The 23883-nt window shown below is 38.7% G+C and overlaps 1 protein-coding gene across 1 annotated transcript in view; it reads right to left on the reverse strand.

The window, feature by feature from the left end:
• REXO5 (RNA exonuclease 5) overlaps window positions 1-23883 on the reverse strand; it is a 43346-nt gene that overhangs the window by 16697 nt on the left and 2766 nt on the right. Inside the window, exons 3-13 of the mRNA XM_003261463.3 lie at window positions 19904-20016; window positions 18154-18280; window positions 16991-17087; window positions 11310-11450; window positions 8692-8780; window positions 7271-7386; window positions 6022-6160; window positions 5771-5865; window positions 4684-4786; window positions 1035-1138; window positions 177-297 (exon numbers count right to left, since the gene is read on the reverse strand). Of these exons, the coding sequence (XP_003261511.2) occupies window positions 177-297; window positions 1035-1138; window positions 4684-4786; window positions 5771-5865; window positions 6022-6160; window positions 7271-7386; window positions 8692-8780; window positions 11310-11450; window positions 16991-17087; window positions 18154-18280; window positions 19904-20016 (1245 nt within the window). The remainder of the gene's footprint in view (window positions 1-176; window positions 298-1034; window positions 1139-4683; window positions 4787-5770; window positions 5866-6021; window positions 6161-7270; window positions 7387-8691; window positions 8781-11309; window positions 11451-16990; window positions 17088-18153; window positions 18281-19903; window positions 20017-23883) is intronic.

A 23883-nucleotide genomic window follows, 5' to 3' on the forward strand; every position in this document is an offset into this window, starting at 1 on the left:
TTGTTCTGCTCCTATGAGGACTTAGGTACTCCATACAAGATGTGAGACAGAAGCCAGGCTTGCTAACTGTAGCCAGGGTTGCTGATGAAAAAAAGCTTGACATTGGCATGGGGTGCAAAGGGCTACATTCCCCTCTGCTTTGAATATAACCTGCAAAGGTTCAGCAGGCCACTCACCTCTTTATTTGAAAGACACTTAATAGTTTGACAATTTCTGGAAGATGGAAGTTCACCAGCATCTGTCTCCCGGGTCAAAAAAAGAAGCTTCTGACCCACTGAATCCAAGCATTCTAAAACACTATAAAGAAGTAGAAGAGTTAAGGTAAGAACAACAGTTTTCCAGAACCTGACAGTTACTTCTCTATACCTGCATTATACAATATGGTAGCCACTAGAAATATATAGCTATTAAAATTAAAATTAAATTAAAAATTCAGTTCCTCAACTGCACTAGTCAAATGTGACTAGCAGCTACCAAACCAGATAGCACAGATGTAGAGCACTTTTATCATCATAGAAAATTGTTTTGGACAGTGTTGCTTCAATAGAGAGAGGAAGGATAAACAAGAAATATACCCAAAGCTCTCTATCAAAAGTTTAGGCAAAATTCTAAAGATCCGATACATTCGCTATAGTCTGAAGACAAAACCCTTTTGAGTCTCTGTGTGTGTCTTTCATAGTCTGGGCAATACAACAAGGCTACAGATTGACTCTTCTAGCCAAAATACCAACTAGTCTATCATCTTTCCCAGTGCTACCTAGGTTCAACATATTCCAATTTTTTTTCTTTTTTTTATTTTTGGTCAAGGATATCATTTTAGACCAGCCACTAGATTCAGAAAATTAGAAATTAAATACTATATATGAAGGCTAGAAGGTGGTATTTTTTCCATGGTTTTTGTGATAGATGTTACCATTTTTTGGTAAATAGTTTTTAATAGACTCAAAAGAGGATATAAACATTCTCAGGTGTTGTTAAATAAGAAACTAGATACTCCATTTGTCTTTGATCTTGTTTCAAACTGAAAATATTACCTTGTGTTTGGGTGCTGAAGTACTTCTGCTGTGTTTCTAGGCTCTTGGCCTGCTGCTTGTATTTCTTGGTGATTAGCTAGTGCTTCTAGATTTAGTTCTGCAATCTTGAAGAAAATAAAGTGGTAAAAATATAATTTCTTGCAGAGCATTTGATGCTCAAATAAGTACAAAACAAAAAGCAACAACAAAAAGCAAAAAATCCACTTGAATAATGTTCTCTGTTTTCTTAGGCAGTGGCTTTGCCATTGCCACAGCCCAGGGATGGCTTCAATAGTTACCAGATGGTTTATGGCTGCTTAGCCAAGAATGGCAATCTGTTATCAGCTACTAATGTTGTTACATGAATATGGGGAAGGGCCAAGTAGGGCTGATTGAAAAAGGATGACAATTTTGGCTCATCACTCATCCAATAGTCAGTCACTTAAAATTTATTTCTCTGCAAACATGCAATTTTGGAAATGATAAAAGAATGGCTTTTACAGGAAAATTTTTTAAAAAGACTATTTATTAGTTTAATACAAAATCATGAGAAGTCTATTCTAGTTATTTCTTCTCCTTCCATAAAGTGGGAGCCCACCAGGGAGTTGTGATGTAGACAGAATAATTTTTAAAGTTACAAATTTTTAAAAATAAACTTTTTTTTTAGAATCAGTTTAGATTTACAGAAAAATTATGAAAATAGTACAGAGTTCCCATATAGCATACCCCCATTTTTAACTATTAGTAATAGACTCGTATGGTGCATTTGTCACAATTAATGAACCAACAGTAATGCATTATTATTAACTAAAGTCCATGCTTAATTCAGATTTGGTTAGTTTTTATCCAAGTGAGATACAATTTTCACTGGAAATCAAGCATAATTAAGTGCCCCAAGTGTGGTTTGAGAATCCTGGGGTTTCCAGACATCTTCTCACAAGGGGTGAGGTCCTTCCTTCTCCAACTGTGTGACATAACAGACTGAATGTGAAAGCAGATATGAAAAGCCACTTGTTTTCTATTAAGCTAGATATTAAAAGGTTTCACAAAAATACCTAAAACAATGATGTTCTTTCCACTAATTTTTATGGAAAATTCTTTTTTCCATAAAAGTAAGTTATTTGTAGCTGGACAGAGTGGCTGTATATACTGTAAGTTCCAGCTACTCAGGAGGCTGAAGTAGGAGGATCCCTTGAGCCCAGGATTTCCAGTCCAGCTTAGGCAACACAGTGAGACTCCATCTCAAAAAAAAAAAAAAAAGAAAAAGAAAAAGAAAAAAAGTGATTTGTGTTAACATATAATGGTTTTTTATTTATCTTAAACTAATATTAAAAATTTATTTAATTTCTAATATGGTAAATGTTGATAGATATTATAACCCAGAGTCCCTGGGTCTTCAGGTGCACACTATAAAAGTGTAACCCCTGTTGCACCTTGTTGTTTCAAAAGAGTACAGGAAGACCACCAGCTACAGCAAGACAAAAACCAGCTGGAACCAGAGACGCCTGAAGTTAGAGATGAACTTGGCAAACTCTCTGCATTACCATACTAAAAATCTAACCTAGGGAGGAACTTATTCTCCATTTTCTATACATGCATGTGTCAAGGAACAAACCCTGCCTTTACATGCAATGACTCAGCCAACTAGCAAAGTAAAAGCCCTGCTTTTGCCTTCATTTGGGGAGATAGTGCTTTGGGAACTATCCCTGGTGTTCTTACTTGTTGCAAACTAATAAAATCCCCTTGTTAAATCCTCCTGGGCCAGGCACAGTGACTCACGCCTGTAATCCCAGCACTTTGGGAGGCTGAGATGGGTGGATCACCTGAGGTTAGGAGTTTGAGACCAGCCTGGCCAACATAGTGAAACCCCATCTCTAATTAAAAAAAAAAAAAAAAATTAGCAAGGTGTGGTGGCAGGCACCTGTAATCCCCAGCTGCTCGGGAAGCTGAGGCAGGAGAATAACTTGAACTGGGGAGGCAGAGGCTGCAGTGAAGAGAGATCGCACCACTGCACTCCAGCCTGGGAAACAGAGTGAGACTCTGTCTCAAAAAAAAAAAAAATTCCTTGGTAGTGGTCATTGGGTTAACACCCACTAAGTGACTGAACTCACCACTGTGTGGGTAACAATATAAAAAGAGTCATGAGACCAAAAGGGTTTTAGAACCTGTTGTAGTGATTTAGGGCAGAGATTAGCAAACACTAATACATATTTTTTTGTAAATAAATAAAGTTTTATTTCAGCTGTGCCCACCAGTGTTGACATAATGTCTATGGCTGCTCTTGCAGTACCACAGCAAGTTGAGTAGTTGCAATAAAGACAATATGATCTGTAAAGCCTACAATATTTACTAGTTGGCCTTTACAGAAAAAGTTTGCTGACCCCTGGTATACAGAAAAGACAGAATGTGACAGACCTGGGTTTCAATTCTGGTTCCACCTCTGACTGGCTGTGGGACCTCAGATAAGTTATCTAACCTTTGGTAACCTCGAAAGGCTCATGTATAAAATTGGAATGATAATAGTTAACTCACAGGGCTGTTGTGAGGATTAAATAAGATAATGTATATACAGCATTTTAGAACAGTACACTTAAGACCTCAGTGAGTGGTGGCTATTATTATCTATATGCTCAAAGATCTGTTAGCATGTCTTTCTACCACCTGACAAAAAAGACTATTCTGGCTGTTACTTATTATTCTATGTGGAGTAAAATTTATTTCATAATGGAGTCATGATGGAATGTACTATGCAATGGGACAATCTAATAGGTTAGAATGCATTATAATAAAGTTTGTCAGAGACTATGTCCTCTTCCATGTCTCCCTTATGTGTTGTTCTAATCTGTACCCACTGAACTGCTATTGAAACAATTGTATGCTCCCCCTACTCCAAGAAGACAAAAATCTATGCAGATTTTTTATAATTATTAGTATTAACTACAATAATCACCACACCACCAGTATAGTGCTTAGTATATTCAAGACACTGTGCTAAGAACTTTATACACAATATCTCATTTACTCTCAACAATATCCCAGAAAAGTGTGTATTCCCACATTATAGATCCAAAAACTGATGTTGTTCAGAGAAATTGCCCTAGATTATACAGCTAGACATAGTAGAACATATATTTTAAAACAGATAAGCCCAACTTCAGAGACTATATACTTAACCACTACATTATGCTAGTGATACGGGTCTTAATTTGAAATACATGCTAGGCTTCAATCACACTGCCATTTTCTTTTCTTTTTTTTTTTTTTGAGATGAAGTCTTGCTCTGTCACTTAAGCTGGAGTGCAGTGGTGCAATCTCGGCTCACTGCAACCTCTGCCTCCCTGCAACCTCTGCCTCCCCGGTTCAAGCGATTCTCCTGCCTCAGCCTCTGGAGTAGCTGGGACTACAGGTACATGCCACCACACCTGGCTAATTTTTGTATTTTTAGTAGAGACGGGATTTCACCATATTGGCCGGGCTGGTCTCGAACTCCTGACCTAGTGATCTGCCCGCCCTGGCCTCCCAAAGTGCTGGGATTACAGGCATAAACCACTGCACCCGGCCCACACTGTCATTTTCATAAAAATAGATAATAGGAGTTGGTAGTCTGTGATAATCTGATCTAGTCCCATGATTTTAAGAAAAGGTGAACGCACTGGTCAAAGATACTAACCTTTTTTGGGCCATGCTTAAGGAAATACCGAGCCAATTCAAGGATTGTTCTAGCATCTTCTGTGGCATCATGACCAAGTCTGTCTGGACACTGTATATCCTTCCTGGAAAGTCAATATAAAATTGACATACTGGAAGCACTTTTAATGATAGGCTTTTTCAACCATCTCAAGTGTTCTAATTACATATAAAATGTTAGAATTCTGATAATTAGATTTGCATCACAACAATCAAGGTTCCTTTATTCCAGCTAATTGCCAAGCCCTGCGAGAGGAACTGGGGGTGCAAAACAATCAGGAATGGCTTTGTTCACCGCAAGCATAGCATCTGGACAAAAGGCTACCCAACAAAAAGTTTCTGGCTGACTCCCCGGCCAGGCCCTTCTCTAAGAAATGGGCCAGGCCCATTTCTCAGATCTAACCATTGTTAAAAGTTGCCTTCCTGAAACTTTTTTATTTGTATATAAGTGTCTATACATACTTAAATACTTTCTTAGGTGTTTTTAAAAAGCTTAATATATGTATATATTCATAGATAGAACTAAATCTAATCTATATCATATAAATATTGAGGCATATATAGATCTTGCTCTGCATCTCTTATTCTCAGGAGTGTCTTAGAGAGGTTTCCATATCACAAACAGATTTATCATATTCTTCTGAACAACAAAATATTCAGTAATACAGATAACCATAATTTACTCAACCAGACTTCTAGAATATTTGAGGTTTTCTATTTTGCTATTTTAAACCATGTTATAATGAACACGTTTGTACATATATGTCTTAATACAATAGGACAGTATAAGTATGTTATACTATCTTATATAGGCATATAGGTATGTTATGTTTTGAAATTTTGGTTACCTCTTCTGCCTTCATGGTTCAGTTCTATCCATTAAGCCTTGACTGTGAATGTAAACCCCTGTCTCTATTGCTACAATTTCTTCATTTCATAAGAAATGCAAAAAAAAGTTTATAAACAGAGAGCAGAAACCCTGAATTTCACAATATGCATTAAATTAGATACTATATGCTAACTTGTATGCAGTTTGTCAGAACAATTTTACAGTATATAAGCAAACTTACCCCAAAATAACTCTGGCTAAGAACTTTAGCTTAAATCTTCTGCCCTGCTCTCTGACATAAAGCAATGATGTATCAATAACATACGGATGTATCATCTGAGGAAGAAAGTGAATAAAATGATTAGTGTCTTATGCTAAAGGAAAAAACAAGTGGGCTAGCAGGGTGGCAGAGAAGAGCCCAAGACTTTAGATTTGAGATAAATGGAAGAGGCATTTATACTGAAAATGCAAAGTCCTAAATCAGATACTCACTTTCAGTGCTCTGAGATCCAAATCTAAGGAGTGACCCACTAACACAGCATCAGGAGGAAGCAGTGTTTTTAACTGCCTCTGTACATCTTTGAGTTTGGTCGTCACTGGGTTAAGAATCTTCTTCGTGATTCCTGAAAAGCTTTCATTAAAAAAAGAGAAATGGACAGGCTAGGATATTAACAAGTTTTCCTCTCTGGAAAGTGATTTTAAAAATAACATTTTTTAAAATTACAGTTAATATATATATGCTTAGTGTCCAAAGTGACAAATAAGAATTAAACATTAGTCATAATCCTATCACCCAGAGATTATCGCTTTTTACATTTTAGTAAATGTCCTTCCATACTTTTGATATAGATTCAGGTATATATTTAATTTTTATAAAAATGTAATCATAATGCATGAGCTGCTTTACAATGAATCTATCATTTATAATATGTCATAAACACATTTTCACATCAATAAATTATTTAGCACATCCTTTTAAATTGTTACAGAGTATTCCATTATACAGATACGGCATATTTTAACTAATCCCCTACTTTCAGACATTTATATACTCACAATTTTGCAATACTGTGACAAACATGCTTGTGCATACAACTTTGCCACACGTGACTCTTCTCTAAGAATCTAACTGTCAAGTCTGCTAATAGGACAGTATTTATCACTATCATTGCCTCTCTGTCCCTAAGTCGTCACGAATCTACTGGTGCCACATCAATGGATGAAGACAGTAATGTTTCACTGGCTTCTTGCCTAGTCACTGTGTGTACATTCTGAGATTACATGCTAATCTTTGGAAAAGTAGACTAACATTTTCAGCTTCGAATTTCTGTTATGAAAAATATTTGTTTGTGTTTTGGGGGTCAAGGCAGATTAAGCTCTAACATCACTTGACTGCCAAATGATGATTTGCAGATTTTCAGATGAGGTCTTATCAGAAAGCAAAGCTCCAGCTGTTTGGCAGTTGTAGATAATGATTATAATTGGGAGATTCTAGAACAAGGAAGATAATATTCCGCTGACTTAAGATCACAAGAAGATTGAAGATCAAGAAGGGCAAGAGCATTATACACTGACATTGTGCAATTTCAGCATTAAAATATACCTATGTGATGCCCTAACCTTTGATAATATTTAAGTAGATAAAACCTAACTAAACTGAAGCTGTGGGCCATTCTTCTTAAGTATTATTCCATTCTAGTCTGATAGCTCTCAGAAGAGCTGCAGGCAAGGTGAAAAATACCTGGTGAGGTAGTCCAGAATCTTGTTTTCAGGTTTGACCAGTTCATCCATAACACAGCAGCCTCCTTCAGCAACCAGTGAGATGCGTGTTAGCTCTCTCCCCTTGGATGTGAGGCACTGAAAGACCAACATGTAGTCAGGCTGCTGAACTGTGGAAGTTATTGCTTCTTCTTATTATTTACAGTATGTCAACTGCCATCTACTGTAATCTACCAGGGTCCCTGCAGCAATGGCACAAACTTGCTTACTAGAGGATCTAGTGTGAGTGAAATTAAAGCTGGGCAGGCTGCTGAATGTTACACTTAAGAGGATCAACACAGTGTAATTTGCACAAGGAAGATGAATGCAAATAATATTAATAATTGTATCTACCATTTATGGAGTGTGTACTATATCCAGTATTATGCTAAATACCACTAATAGGTAATTTTTATGAAGCCCATTCTATTATCAGCTAGTGCTGTACTAAGCATTTTATATATGCCACTCTCATAATTACCTTTTGAGGTAGGCTTTATTATTACCCCCACTTCACAGAGGGAGAAGCCGAGGCTGATAGGTTAGGGGAATTTGTCCAAGGTGACATAGCCACTAACAGGCAAGGACAGGATATACACCCTGATATGTCAGATTCTCAAATTTTAGGTCTTAGTTACTCTATTAAGAATTGAGAAACTGTTTCCTGAGTACTGAGAGGGGATGCACTGTTTTTGAAAAGAGGCTTACTACAATTAGATAAAGCAAAGCATGAGGGGAACTTAAGCAGGGAAATCCTATTTCTGATCTTCAAGGCATAAAACTAAGCCAAACGAACAATTAAGGCAAAGTCCTCATGGCAGCAACAACAAAATACTTGTTCAAACACAAGGAATCAACTTCTAGTAACATGCAAAGACCTGATTAAACATAGTAACTAGGTGGAAAACGTGATTTTTTTTTTTTGAGATCAAGTCTCATTCTGTTGCCAGGCTGGAGTGCAGTGGCGCTATCTCGGCTTACTGCAACCTCCGCCTCCTGGGTTCAAGCGATTCTCCTGCCTCAGCCTCCCGAGTACCTGGGACTACAGGTGCGTGCTGCCATGCCCAGCTAATTTTTTGTATTTTTAGTAGAGATGGGGTTTCACCATGTTGGCCAGGATGGTCTTGATCTCCTGACCTCATGATCCACCCGCCTCAGCCTCCCAAAGTGCTGGGATTACAGGTGTGAGCCACCACACCCAGCCACTTATGTGATATTTATTCTTTATCCTGGAATACAGATCTAAGTTTTCTAAAGTGTGAGTAAAAGGACCTACTTTCAGCTATTAAAACAGAATACTAGAAATAAGTGTATTCGTTCATTAGTGCATTAGACTCAAGAAATCATTTTCTACTAGACCTCAGCTTGCAACACTCCAATTGAAAAATTAAAAGTAGTACGTGCCATTTCACAGTCAAGTCCAAAGAGAGGACTATTGTCTGCTATAGAACCATTACATTTGGTAAGTAAAAAGTTTTCACAATCAGGAAAACCTAGGAGAAAAAGGAAGAAAATGTTTGCCTTTAGAATAGAGATGGTAAACATCACTCTTAGATTCAAGCAGGTAAAACTAAAATACTAGATATTTTAGTCAGATACGTTGGTATGTTAGATACTTGAAATACAATGACTAAATAAGATACAATCTCTGTCCTCAAGTTTTTCTCCATCTACTCATTTTTATATTGAAAGAATAATGTAGGCTTGCTGTTAGGAGGAGATTCTGGGGCTTGAACTTCCTGGCAGTTACCAAGGAACAATTTTTCCTCCTCATGAGAAAAGAGATAACTAAATCATGGCTAAACCCAGTCATTAGGCCCTTTCCATGTCAGCACTAAGAAAGAATGAATAAAGTATGCAAATAACTGTATGTGGCATCTTTCTTTCCTAAATACAGGAAGAGAAAATAGGAATGAGATTCCACCATAATGGAGATCTAAAAGGATTTCATAGTAGGAAGAAAGTTTAAGTAACATTCACCATACGCATTCTTCCACCCAACTCAACCCTTGAGATTCCTCTGAAACATCTATTCAGAGCCTTGCCTGCATTTTCTGGAATCACATATTTCCTACAGAGGGTCAGCTATAGATTTAAGGTACTCCCTCTATTTGTGTACCCTGAGACAATAACCATGCATATTTAGCTCAGAAACCCAAAAGCATCTGAATTGTTGAAGATTTCTACCTTCAGGCAGAGGCTGGAGCAGTAAAGGTAACATCTAAATCTTGTTTGACACGTAACAAAGGGGGCCAATTTCTGATTCCCGGTACTGTGAAATTTCCAACTAATCGCAATGAAAAGAATCAAAAGATGGTCTATCCCAGAGAAGAAAGGCAGCCCCAAATCTCAGAGACACTATACTTGCTGCCTACCTTATCTATATTATCAGTGGTGTTTTATAGGTGTTAGCAGTACTGCCCTTACCACATGCTTATGTGACAGTAGTGCAACCTCAATAAAAAGATGGTTATAAATATGTTAAAATAAATAGAGAAAAAAGCTATGTATAAAATGGAGTTAAAATTTAGTTCATATATCATAGGACTGCCAGTTAATGTACAAAAAGGCACTTACTATGGTGCCTGGCACCTATAAAACACACTTACATCAACTTATAAAAATAAATTAAAAAAATAAAATGTATGCATCCAGAAAATAAGAACTCCAATAATTCCATGATAAAATATGGCCCAATTTAAAAATGGACAAAGGATCTGAATAGACAGTTCTCTGAAGCTATAAAATGACTAATAAGCACGTGAAAAGTTGCCCAAAATCATCAGCCAACAGAAACATGCAAATCAAAATCACAATGAGACACCACTTCATACCCACTAGTATGGATATATTCAAACAAGATAATAATAAATGTTGGCAAGAATGTGCAGGAACTGGAAACCTCATATGCTGCTGGTGGGAATGTAAAATGGTACAGCTGCTTTCACAGCCTGACAGTTCCTCAAAAGGTTAAACACAGAGTTATCACATGACCCAGCAATTATACTCCTAGGTATATACCCAACAGAAATGAAAGCATGTGCCCACACAAAAAACTTGGACCTGAATATTCATAGCAGCATTATACATAATAGCTAAAAAGTGGAAACAACCCAAATGTCCATCACCTGATGAACAGTCTATCCAATGCAGTATCATTAAGCAGTGAAAATAAATGTAGTACTGATACATGCTACAACATGGATGAAGCTTGAGAACATTATGCTAAGTTAAAGAAGCCAGTCACAAAGACCACATATTGCACATCCACTTACAGGAAATACCCAGAATGGGTAAATCTATATATAGAAAATAGATTAATGGTTGTCAAAGGCTCAGGGAGTTGGAGGGAAATTATAATACAGGGTTTCTTTTGAGATGATAGAAGTGTTCTAAAATTGTGGTGATGGCTGTACAACTCTGTGAACATAGTAAAAACTACTTAATTGTAACTTTAAGTGGGTGAATTGTGTGGTATGTTAAATTATATCTCAGTTTTAAAAAAAGGAAATTTAATTATCATTGCTATAATTAGGAAGTAACAAAGAAAATAAAATGAAATCAAAGTACTTTTATTAAATTCTTGCTATATAATTGACCAAGGCTCTGAGCCTAGACCTGCTCTATTTGTTAAAGAAATATGGGGGCAGTGTGGAAGGAGAATTAGAAGTATTGGAAACGTGTTAAAATGTTAAAGACATACTGACTGTTTTTAATATATTAAGAAGAAATGAAAGAAAACTGAATGAAAAGGAAAGGGAATAACTTTCTTATTAAATATTATTTCAATGCTATTTAATGTCACATTCATGTACTACCTAAAATCATCACTTTGCCAATCACAGTATACATCACACACTTTGAGATACACTGTGCTGAAGATATTTCCTCATTAATAGAAGATGAAATAAGAATAAGCCACTCAGAAAACAGCCAGATAAATGAATCTCCAAAAGTAGTATTTAAATAAGCTGTTAGATATTCTTACATTGTTAGCAATATCAGATTAAGCCTAAGCCAACCTTGTAATGGAAAGTGAAATGTTCTCATTTCCTCCTTTGTCAGAAGGCATCTGGTCAAGCCCACTTTCTTAGAGCCATACTTTTGAATGATGGGGTCATTCTGAAGGTTGATGGCAGCTTTTGCATTAGAAGGTAAAGGCCCTGAAAGAAAAACAATTGAACATATATTGGAATGTGTGTTTAAGAACCCTAGAAGACATGTCTCCTAAGGTTGTATAGGCTAAGCACAAGGAAGATCAAAAGATGTATAAAACTCAGACCCAACCATTTAGGGGCTTGCAATCTACTACAATTATAAGAACACAGAGAGGCAGGGTGTGGTGGCCCACGCCTGTAATCCTAGCACTTTGGGAGGCCAAAGCAGGCGGATCACGAGGTGAAGAGATCGAGACCATCCATCCTGGCTAACATGGTGAAACCCTGTCTCTACTAAAAATACAAAAACAAAATTAGCCGGGCATAGTGGCGGATGCCTGTAGTCCCAGCTACTTGGGAGGCTGAGGTGGGAGAATGGCGTGAACCCGATAGGCAGAGCTTGCAGTGAGCCGAGATCGCGCCATTGCACTCCAGCCTGGGCAGCAGAGCGAGACTCCGTCTCAAAACAAACAAACAAAAAAACACAGAGAAAATAAAGTCCCAAATGAGCTAAAACAATAAAGAGATAGGAGGAGGAATATACTTCATGATGGAATGTCAGAGATCAAGAAAGGAAAAGATTGAGTCTTAAAAAAAAGACAGAATTCAGATAGTTGGTATATTCGACCTGTTCTTTACAGTGCCTGTCTCTCCCTTATGGTTCATTCTAGCTAAATATACTCCACCCTCAGCCACCTATTTAAGCAGCAAAAGCTTGTTCTTTAACCAGGGACCATTACTGATTGGATTAAGGGTATGACCTGGCTCAAGAGAGATCATCTATAGATTGATCAATGACTTGATATTCCTTATTAAGACATGCTCTTAGAGGGAAAATCTTAAGTAGTTAAGTTCATCAGACTGCCTGCTTTAAGGATTTTCACTAAAAAATATAAAGAACTGCACTAGGTACAGTGGCTCACACCTGTAATTCCAGCACTTTGGGAGGCTGAGGTAGGTGGAACCCTTGAGGTCAGGAGTTCAAGACCAGCCTGGCCAACATGGTGAAACCTCATCTCTACTAAAAACACAAAAAGTAGCCAGGTGTGGTGGCATGCACCTGTAATTCCAGCTATTCAGGAGGCTGAGGCACAAGAATTGCTTGAACTCGGGAGGCGGAGGTTGTAATGAGCAGAGATTGTGCCACTGCACTCCTGCCTGGGCAACAGAGCGAGGCTCTGTCTCAAAAAAATAAATAAATAAATAAATATATATATACATGTATATATATACGTGTGTATATATATATATATATATATATATAGAGAGAGAGAGAGAGAGAGAACAGACTAGTCAGAAGAGAAAAGAAAATACACAGATAAGTAGATGCTATGAAAGGGTTGGAGAAAATCTCTTTACTAGGGGCACTTAGGTTCCTGCTGGCTTTCTACCCACATACGTCCTTCTTCAAACAATATTTGCTCAAGATGGCCTAAGTGAGTAGCTGGTCCTTGTAAAGAAAAGAGCCAAAGTATCATAAGTAGAAGAGGGCATCCCAGGCAAGATAGAAATGTAGAGTAAACTTGGTTTGGCAGTAGACCAGTAATGAAGAAAAAAAGGTCTGTGCAAGAGATTGGCATAGGAAATAAAGTTGAGACAGGAGCATAATTAACTTTCGTCTACCATTCAATGAGTAATGGGGAGCCACAAAAAGCTCCTGAGAACGGAAGTGATGTAATTAAAGCATTGTTTTAAGAAATATCGACCTCAAAGATTTGTACAAAATGGAGTAGAGGCTGGGTGCATGGCATGCCTGTAATCCCAGCAATTTGGGAGGCCAAGGCAAGAGGATTGCTTGAGTCCAGGAGTTTGAGACCACCCTAGGCAATGGAGCAAGACCCAGTCTCTACAAAAACAAAAATTAGCCAGGCATGGTAGTGCATGCCTGCAAGTCTTAGCTACTCAGGAGGCTGAGGCAGGAGGATCGCTTGAATGTAGGAGTTTGAGACTGCAGTGAGCTTAGATTGTGCCACTGCACTTCAGCCTGGGCAACAGAGGGAGATCCTGCCTCTAAATTTTTTTTTTTTTTTTTTTTGGAGACAGAGTTTTGCTCTTGTTGCCCAGGCTGCAGTGCAATGGCGTGATCTCGGCTCACTGTAACCTCTGCCTCCAGGTTCAAACGATTCTCCTGCCTCAGCCTCCTGAGTAGCTGGGATTACAGGCATGCACCACCACGCCCGGCTAATTTTGTATTTTTAGTAGAGATGGGATTTCTCCATGTTGGTCAGGCTGGTCTCGAACTCCCGACCTCAGGTGATCCACCTGCCTCAGCCTCCCAAAGTGCTGGGATTATAGGCGTGAGCCACTGCGCCAAGCCTAAATTAAAAAAAAAAAAAAAGGAGGAAAGAAAGAAAAAAAGGAAAGGAAAGGAAAGGAAAGGAAAGAAATGAAGAAAGAAAGCAAGCAAAGTAGAAAGAGGCTAGAAAGGGCTTTACAGTAATTCTGGCCAAAAAATTATGAGCATCTGCTAGGGGCAGAAATACCATTTGATCCAGCCATCTTGTTACTGGGTATATTCTAAAGGAATATAAATCATTCTATTATAAAGATATGTGCAGGTGGAAAAGACATGGTATCAACCCAAATGCCCATAAATGATAGATCGGATAAAGAAAATGTGGTACATATACACCATGGAATACTATGCAGCCACAAAAAGGAACAAGACCATGTCCTTTGCAGGGACATGGATGGAACTGGAAGCCGTTATTCTCAGCAAATGCAGAAACAGAAAACCGAACAACACCACATGTTCTCACTTATAAGAGGGAGCTGAATGATGAAAACACATGGACACATGGGGAGTAAACAACACACATTTGGGATTGTCAGAGGGGTTGGTGGAGGTAGAGCATCAGGAAGAATAGTTGATGGAGGCTGAGCTTAATACCTAGGTGATTGGCTGATCCGTGTAGTAAACCACTACAGCACACATTTACCTATGTAACAAACCTACACATCCTGCACATGTACCCCACAACTTAAAATAAATGTTGAAGAAAACAGGCCAAGTGCAGTGGCTCATGCCTGTACTCTCAGCATTTTAAGAGGCTGAGGCAGGTGGATCACTTGAGGCCAAGCGTTCAAGACCAGCCTGGCCAAACATGGTGAAACTCTGTCGCTACTAAAAATACAAAAATTAGCCGGTATGGTGGTGCATGCCTGTAGTCTCAACTACTCAGGAGGCTGAGGCACAAAAATCGCTTGAACCCGGGTGGCAGAGGTTGCAGTAAGCTGGGATCATCCCACTGCACTCCAGCCTCGGTGACAGAGCGAGACTGTTTCAAAAAGAAGTTGTTACAGCATCTGAATTAAGGTAGTGGAAGGGATAGAGGAAAAGGGATATATAAAACATACACGAAAAACTGGTAGAACATGGTGAAAAAATAATTCAGCCAGTAAAATATTTAAATATTTATAACTTTATTATACACCCGGCACTGTTTTGGCCACTAGGAATTCCCCAATGCACAAAACCAACAAAATTCCTCATGAAATTTAACTTATAGTTGGAAATATGGATAATAAACAAATAAACATGTAATACATCAGGTAAGATAAAGGCTTTGAAGAAAAGGAGGAGAAAAGGATAGGAAATATTGGGGCAGGAAAAAGGATACTGTCATATATTTTGTATAGGATGATCTGAGAAGGTCTCTGTTAAATTGACATCTGAATAGAGATTTATAGGAGCAAAGGGAATTAGGCATGCAGACAGTTTGGGGATAGGGAGCCAAAAGAAAATTGTAAAATTCAACACTGGTGTCTTAGAGAAAAATGACACCAACAAGAGGGAATATGAAGAGACCATTATTTGAGGATGAGAAAAACGCTTTTAGCTATGTTATGACTGAGGACAGTAGAATATCCAAATAGCAACTGGAATATTCAGCAGGCAGTTGAGAATGCAGGCCTGCAATCTGGGGCATCAGACCTAGAGATAAAGATACAGGAGTCATTCAAAGAAAACTAATAGGTAAACTTGGCAAAAACAGATGAATGCTCCGAAGGAAAGATTGATTAACGAAGATCAGAGTGTGAGGGACTATGCCTTGGGGACTCTGATATTTAGCATGGGAAGATGAAGTGAAATACTTAGGAGGATGGAGAAGTTGCCCTAACCTCTCTGGCTCCTCAAGGCCTACAGAATAAAATCCAAATTCTTTTGGCATGACATTCAAAGCCTGTAAGTTGTCTCTCCATGGCTGGTACGGAATATAAAAATAAAACATAAAATAAAAACAAAGCCTGCAGGATATGGCTTTAATCTGCCTTTCCAGCTTTGTCTCTCATCACTACCTCCTCCTATTCTTCTCAGCATGTCCAACAAGCTGTACTCTTCAAACGTGTCAAATTTCTTTTTCCTGATTACATCTTTTCTTTCACAACGTGATGCTTTTACTTGAACCTGGAATCTCATAATGATTACTCTATGATTTAATCACAGATGTTTAAAATACAGTGCAGATCAAATCAAATACAACTGCAGATCAAAAATGGGCATCCATGAGAAGAAGAGAACAGAAAGATAGAAAATTAGAAGTGGGGATTAGGACAGAGGATAATGCAAGCACATTTCTAGAGGAGATAAGAAATCAAGTTATTCCTCACTACTTTTTCATGTTCCCTCAGTGCAATTATTCAATTAATTATTTTTGAACACGAAATAGAGTATCATTGAACAATACCTAACCTTACTATATGCAACTAACTCTGATAAGTCCTATGCTACTCTATCACTCACCTCCCTGCAAAACCAAAAAGACTAGCTATAACTTACTAATAGGACACAACCCACAGTTTGAAAAACACACTGCTATCATGAATCTTTCAGCTGGCTAGTATCTAAACCTCCTGCCCATTCTTCACTGTGAGTAGTATCAGCAGGTATCGCTTATATTAGTCAAAGGCAAGATCTTCCTTCCCACCTGTACACTGGTGGATACAAAGACCCAGTGACAGTTTAGAAATTATTCACAGTAATTCATAAGAGTCCAACGTCAGTGATATCCAGGTATCCTTAGCTATCTAACCAGATTGTTTCTGAGGCATGAACCCTGGCTGTGGTTCCTGCTATCTAACCTCCCTGGGTACCTGCCCATTTTTCCTTAAGAAAACTGTTTTTGTGGCCCAGGTATGGTGGCTCATGCCTCTAATCCCCACACTTTGGGAAGCCAAGGTGGGAAGATCACTTGAGCTCAGGAGTTTGAGACCAGCCTGGGCAGCACAGTGGAGTTCCGTTTCTCAAAACAAACAAACAAAAAAAATTAGCTGGAGATGTGGCCTGTGCTGGTAGTTCCCCAGCTATTCAGGAGGCTGAGGTGGGAGGACTGCTTGAGTCTGGGAGGTCAAGGCTGCAGTGAGCTGTGTGATAACACCACTGCACTCACACCTGGGTGACAAGAGTGAGACCCCATCTCAAAAAAACAAACGAAAATTGTTTTTGTGCTTTAGTTAGAATTGAGTGTTGTTGTGCTAAACCTACTTACAATCATATCCATATCTTTTAGAGTGAGCAAATCATCAAACCAGCATCATAGCTATACCTTCCATTGTCTTGCGCAGATCTCCAGCTCTTTGTTTAGTTTGTAGCCCAACAACATCAGCTAGAAAATCAGATGATGGTGGAGGCAAGCGGAATTTCTGAAAATATGTTAACAGGTTTTACAAAAATGGTTGAAAACAGCTAAAATACTGTGAAAGGCCTGGACTTTTATTGTCAGCTCAGTGCTTTGAAAGTTCTAGACAGTAATTGTTAGCATTTTAAAATGAGAACTGTTTCCTTAATACAGAAAAGTGACTAAGTAAATGAAGCCACACAACACTAACTGATCCCTATGATTATATATTGTAAAAAAGACAAACTTTACAGAAATATACAACTTAGACAAGAAAAGTCCCTTTGTATTTTCAAAGTTCTTCCAATTCTATTATTTCATTGGAAAGCATGCCATTGCCATCAGAATAGATGGTACCACACGGCAAAAAGGTTGAGAGCTTCAGCTTCAGGTTCACCTGGGCTTAAATTTCAGCCCTACCACTTACTAGCTGGAACTTGAGCAAGTTACTCAGTTTCTCATGTACAAAATGGAAATTTAAAAGTATCTATTTTATAAGACTATTGTGATAATTAAAGATGATATGTGTAGCATGTGGTCCATGGTTAAAAGAGAGCCTGATACACAGGAACTGCTCAATAAATGAAAGCAAAAAAGAAAATGGTGACCCAGGGAGGTTAAATTAGGGCTCACCAACTCAAATGCCTTCAGGAATAAATGGATGAAATGGGTCACTAGGAAATGGAAGAGGCTACGGGACAATGGACAGCAGGCGCCTCTTTTTAAAGATGACAACTGCTATTCAGTTCCATATACTGTTTTAAGGGTGCCCAATCTTGCGATTTTTTTAAAGAGAGGTAGAAAACACAGCTTGTATATATATTTTATAATTTCTGAAAACACCATAGCCCAAATAAAATAGAACAATATCAACCTAGGAGCTATAGATTATAACCTGGGAATAAGAGTTTGTCTAGATTTCCAAAGAAAATCAGAGACAAATCTACATGAGGCCTCTAAGGTCCTTTTGCTTTCTACATCCCGTACTGCTTGTTCAGTTAGGTTGCCAAGGAGCATGGTCCCTGACACATGTATTAGTCTCAGAATGGGAAAACAGACTCAGCCCCTAGTACAAAGTTTTCTTAACTTACATGTCTGAATGCTTTTCGAAGACATCCAAACTCCAAATAGAACCTGTAAAAGTGTAGCTGACTCATTCCCTGAAGAACAAAAATCACTACGTTGTTTAGGTGGTTTTGATGAAAAAGCTGGCACCAGCTGCCAAGAAATCAAACCAACACAGTTAAGACAGACGGCCTTAAGTCAGTTACAGACATATAGAGGGGAAATAGGGGAGAAGGAGCAGGAAAAGCAGTGAGTGAGAGTTAATAGAATTTATCACCATTCACTGTCTGCCTGGAACTGGAAGACAGCCATTATTGCACAAAACTCAAATAAAGATCCCTAGAGATAAATACTTGTTGTATTCAAATCCAGTAAAATACCAAGCAAAATGTAATGCATTTAAATTCACTGTCCTATTGATTAAGATTTGTTTGGAATCAGAACTAAGCTCACTTTACAAAGTCATCCCTAAGATACCAACCTACTCTGCAGTCCTTCCTAAACCAGGGAATCAAATGGCTGGCTTTAAGAAATTCAGTTTGGCCGGGCACGGTGACTCACGCCTGTAATCCCAGCACTTTGGGAGGCCGAGGCAGGTGGATGACTTGAGGTCAGGAGTTCAAGACCAACCTGGGCAACATGGCAAAACCCCGTCTCTACTAAAAAAAAATACAAAAAAATTAGCTGGGCGTGGTTGTATGCACCTATAATCCTAGCTACTCTGGAGGCTGAGGCAAGAGAATCACTTGAACCTGGGAGATAGAGGTTGCATTAAGCGGAGATCGTGCCACTGCACTCCAGCCTGGGTGACAGAGCGAGACTCCATTCCCCCCCACCAAAAAATGTCAAATCCTGCTCTACCCATTTTTGTAAATAAGACTATTGAACTACAGTCATGCTTATTTGTCTATGTATTATGTATGGCTGCTTTGGGCTACAATGGCCAAGTTGGGTAGTTGCAATAGAGACATCAAACCTACCAAAAAAAAAAAAAACAGTTTTAGATAAACTGACAGACTGATGGCTGTAATTGTTGATGGAGAAGATAGTTCTCAAAGTAGCTAGCCAATTCATAACAACCTCCCCCAGAAAGATGTGTGTATTATTTGCATACATAAGAAATATTTTTCATAAGACACTTAATAATGGCACCGACAATATCAGAATAGTAAGATTCTCTCTTTTTTTTTTTTGTAGGGACTGGGTCTCGCTATGTTGCCCGGGCTGGTCTCAGACTCTGGGACTCAAGCGATCCTCACACCTTGGCCTCCCAAAGTGCTGGGATTATAGGTGTGAGCCACTATGCCCGGGCTCTCTTTGCCTTTTATTTGTAAAAGAAAGAAAAAAGATTAACTGGAATTCTTCAGCTATCATTGTTATTTCAACTGAGTCTGCATCAGGGGAAACAAACTACAATATCTATAATGGCCAGATAGATACTGTAAATATGGGAAGCAGGCCAGGTAGGACATTAGAGTATACATGTCCCATACAAAGGGGGAGACCACCACTCAGCTTTGACAAATTGTTGCCATGTGGGAATATAGGGATAGCTGCCATCTTTGAGTTTTTGGAAGAAGAAAATGTAGATTTTTATACAGGTCCAGAATTAACACTTGGCAGCCATCATAAAAAAATTTAGGACATGCTGCATAGCAAAAAAATAATGTTGATAAGCCAGTTTGAAACCTCTGGTTTGAATGATGGAGCCTCAGGAGAGGTAAAAAAAAATAAGAAACCTCTGGTCAATACCCACCATTTAAGTTCATCTCATACCTGGGTTTTGGAACATTGGATTTGCCCAGAACTGCATACTTCAGCAATTCACACAGCTGGTCATGGGTTACTTCACAGTTGTCAGTAAATAAAATGGTAGATAAGCGGGCTTTCTGTAAAGATTAATCAGGGCGTAGCAAGCCATTATTGGTTATCAAGAATACCAAAAAAGCAAGTTAAATTATTCTAGCTTCTGATTACTTTAACATACAGGTATATTCTAACATAAGGAAGTGCTAATTAATTGAAAATGATGGTATAAAATAATATGTGGTAGATATGACATTATTAATAAAGTATTTAACTATCATTGACACAAAACTGAATTATAGATACTTGGTTACATGCTAGGAATACGATAACTAAAACATAATTCACGCTCTCAAAGAGTCCATTCTACTAGGGAGAAAAAGCAATAGCTAATTGCAACACAGTGTGGGTAAGTGCCTATTACAAAGGTATGAGAACAAGGAGTCTAACTGCCTTAGGGGTTAGAGAGTTTGGGGAAGGCTACTGAGATGAAAATACTGACGCTGAGCTTTGAAAATAATGCCATGTTGGAGGGAACATCGCATTCAATATGTATTATGGTTTGGCAAGGAGCCAGGATTGCATGTTGCATTATTGTGGAGGTATGAAGAGAGGGAAGCAGGAGCCAGATCATAGATCAATGCAGCCTAAGCTAATGAATCAGAATTTATCCCCTGGACAACAAGAGTTCAGTGAAGCTCCCAACCCCTTTAAAAAGGCTTTGAACTTATACTTGTTTTTTTCTTTTCTGAGACAGAGTCTCACTCTGTCACCCAGGATGGAGTACAGTGGTGCTATCTCGGCTCACTACAACCTCTGCCTCCCAGGCTCAAGCGATCCTCCTCCCTCAGTGTCCTGAGTAGCTGGGACCACAGATGTATGCCACCATACCTGGCTAATTTTTTTTGTATTTTTGGTAGAGATGAGTTTTTACCATGTTGCCCAGGCTGGTCTCGAGCTCCTGAGCTCAAGCAATCTGCTCTCCTCAGCCTCCCAAACTGCTGGGATTACAGGCATGAGCCACCACGCCCAGCCTACAGTCACCACGCCCAGCCTATATTTGTTTATTAAAGTAATTTGTGTTTGTTATAAAAGACTCAGTAACAGAGAATTGTAAAATAAATGATACAGAGAAATGAAAATAAAAGTCACCTCAGAGATAATTAAAATAAAAGTACAACTTAGAGGTAATCACCACTTTCATTTTGGTCTGCGAGGTGGCAGAGTATAGCGGTTAGAAGCTCAAGCCCTAGAGTCATACTACCTGAGTTCAAACACTAGGCTCTATCATCTTGGACCAGTGCCATAGCCTTTCTAGGACTCAGTTTCTTCATCTAGAGAGTAATTATAATTTTATCTCATTAAATAATTGGGAGGACCAATGAAATAGTTCAAGTACAATGTACTGAGGCTAGTGCCTGACATAAGTACTTAATAAACATCAGATATTATTGCTAATGTCTTCCCATGGCCTTAAGCTAAGGTCAAACTCTTACATTAGCGAGACACAGTTCTGATCACTTTACATGCATTAAATCATTTAATTCTCACAACTTTGTAAGTGTGTACTACTATTATCCCCATTTTACAGATAAATTGGAGAGACAAATAAATGACAGAACCAAGACTGAAATGCAGGCTTATCTCTATACTATACAGCCCGCAGTGGATTTTATCAATCATTCTTTTTTGAAACCAACTCCCTACTCCCAAACTTAATCTGTATCTTTCCATACCAGTTAAAAAAAATCAATTTTAATACTTGAATAATAGCCCATTTTCTAAATTTACCTGAAAATTTATAATATATCTGAAAAAAATTCCCTATTGATAACACTGGTTTTCTAAATTACAAACAACATTATGATGAACATCCTTGTACAGACACCTTTGTATATCTATCTACTTTCTTAGGATCAATTCCTGATTCAAATGAACTCCTGAAAGAATATGCCAGTTTGTTTTTACCAGATAAAAACATGAGATTAATAAGGTGAGATTGAGCAAGATGGAGTCTATATGGCGGTGAGTAACCCTGGTTGCCAGGCATAGGATGTCAAGAGCCTGAGTTGGGTGAGGAAGGTGTCCTGTAGAGGAGACAGTCCAGGACTAGGAGCAGAAGCCCAGGACATTCATGCAGGAGGGTTCTCTGGTGTGGGGTGTCAAAGCCTCAGCGGCACAAGGAGGTCACCCATACAGGAAGGAAGGGAAGGAGGGCAGTGAGTCCTGACGTCAGATGTCAGAAACTATTTAGGGTAAGGAGGGCATCAATGCTGAGGGACAGTAGTGGCCTGTTGCAAGGTTTAAAGCCTGAACAGGATGAGGGTATAAACCTGAGAGGGATGGTGGCAACCACCTGTCATAGGATGAGGGTGCTCACAAAGGAAGATGACGTGGTACAAGGTGATGGAGCCAGTGCAGGGTGACAGAGCCTAAGCAGAATCAAGAGGGTGTGAGGGTGGGTCAGCGGCAGCAATAAGGATTGATCAAATATATTGAAGATGTTGGGTGTCGGATTTCTCACTGTTAGTGAAGGAAGTTACAAATATGAAAATGGACTGGGCACGGTGGTTCACGCCTGTAATCCCAACACTTTGGGAAGCCAAGGTGGGCAGATCACTTGAGGTCATGAATTCAAGACCAGCCAATATGGTCAAACGCCATCTCCACTAAGTGTACAAAAATTAGCCGGGCATGGTGGTGGGTGCCTGTAATCCCAGCTACTCAGGAGGCTGAGGCAGGAGAATTGCTGGGAGGGAGAGGTTGCAATGAGCAGAGATCATGCCACTGCACTCCAGCCTGGGTGACAGGGCAAGACTTTTGTCTCAACAAAAAAAAAAAAAAAAAAAGGAGAAAACTAGAATGAATAGAATGAACCCTGTGTTACTGGATTTGGATTAAAGTGGAGATACTGATGTGAATTCACATAAGTAAAATACAGAAAAATATTTAAATGTAAGTATGTGTGTGTATACACTTTCAACTTACAAAATTTTCAATTTACGATGGATTTATTGGGACATAATCTTATTTTAAGTCAAGAAGCATCTGTATTGACATCACCATAGCACCCAAATCTAAATATCATTCTACACTAAAAAGAACCAGGTACCCTAAGAGAAATGACTGATTCCAGGCTTGGGGCAGGGAAAGCACATAGGAGCCTGGAATATCTTCTTGTGCCAGAAAGTAATGACGTGCTCAAAGAATGATGTTTTCATGTCAAAAGGCCACAGAAGCTAGCTTAATGACAAAATCTTGGATATTTAAAGCATCACAATCCAGTAAAAGATAGTAACACACTGAACAAAATAGGTACCACTGAGTTCATCATACTGATAAAAAATAAATGCATAAGCCCAAAGTGTTTGAGGAAGCACATTACAGACAGCTGGGAGCAGTGGCTTGGGCCTGTAATCTCAGCTACACTGAGGCTGAGGTGGGAGGATTGCTTGAGCCCAGGAATTCCAGACTAGCCTGGGCAATACAGCAAGATCCTGTCTCAAAAAAATAAGAATGACAATTACACAGAGAAAAAGATAACTTTAGAGAAGTTTAGTAGAAACTATCTTAATTGAGTTATCAAGGTTAATATCACCAATAATGGGACAAATCAAATTGTGTACAATCTGCAAGGGAGCAGAGTATCACTCCTGTGATATTGCTGCTAAAGATGTATATAACCTGAATCTAATCAATGAAGAAACAAACAAATCTAATTTAAGGGACATTCAACAAAATAATTGGCCTAGGATTATTCAAAAGCAGTAAAGTCATGAATATCAAGGGAAGACTAAGGAACTGTTTGAAGGAGACATGACAAATTTAACACAATTCTAGACTGGATCTTATTGATAAAAAGGATTAGTCAAACAACTACAGAAAATTTGGATGGCATCTGAGTAGATGGTCGTAATATATCCATGTTAATTTCCTATTTTGATGGTTGC

The sequence above is a fragment of the Nomascus leucogenys genome, chromosome 2 (assembly GCF_006542625.1).
Source record: "Nomascus leucogenys isolate Asia chromosome 2, Asia_NLE_v1, whole genome shotgun sequence".
Classification (NCBI taxonomy): domain Eukaryota; kingdom Metazoa; phylum Chordata; class Mammalia; order Primates; family Hylobatidae; genus Nomascus; species Nomascus leucogenys.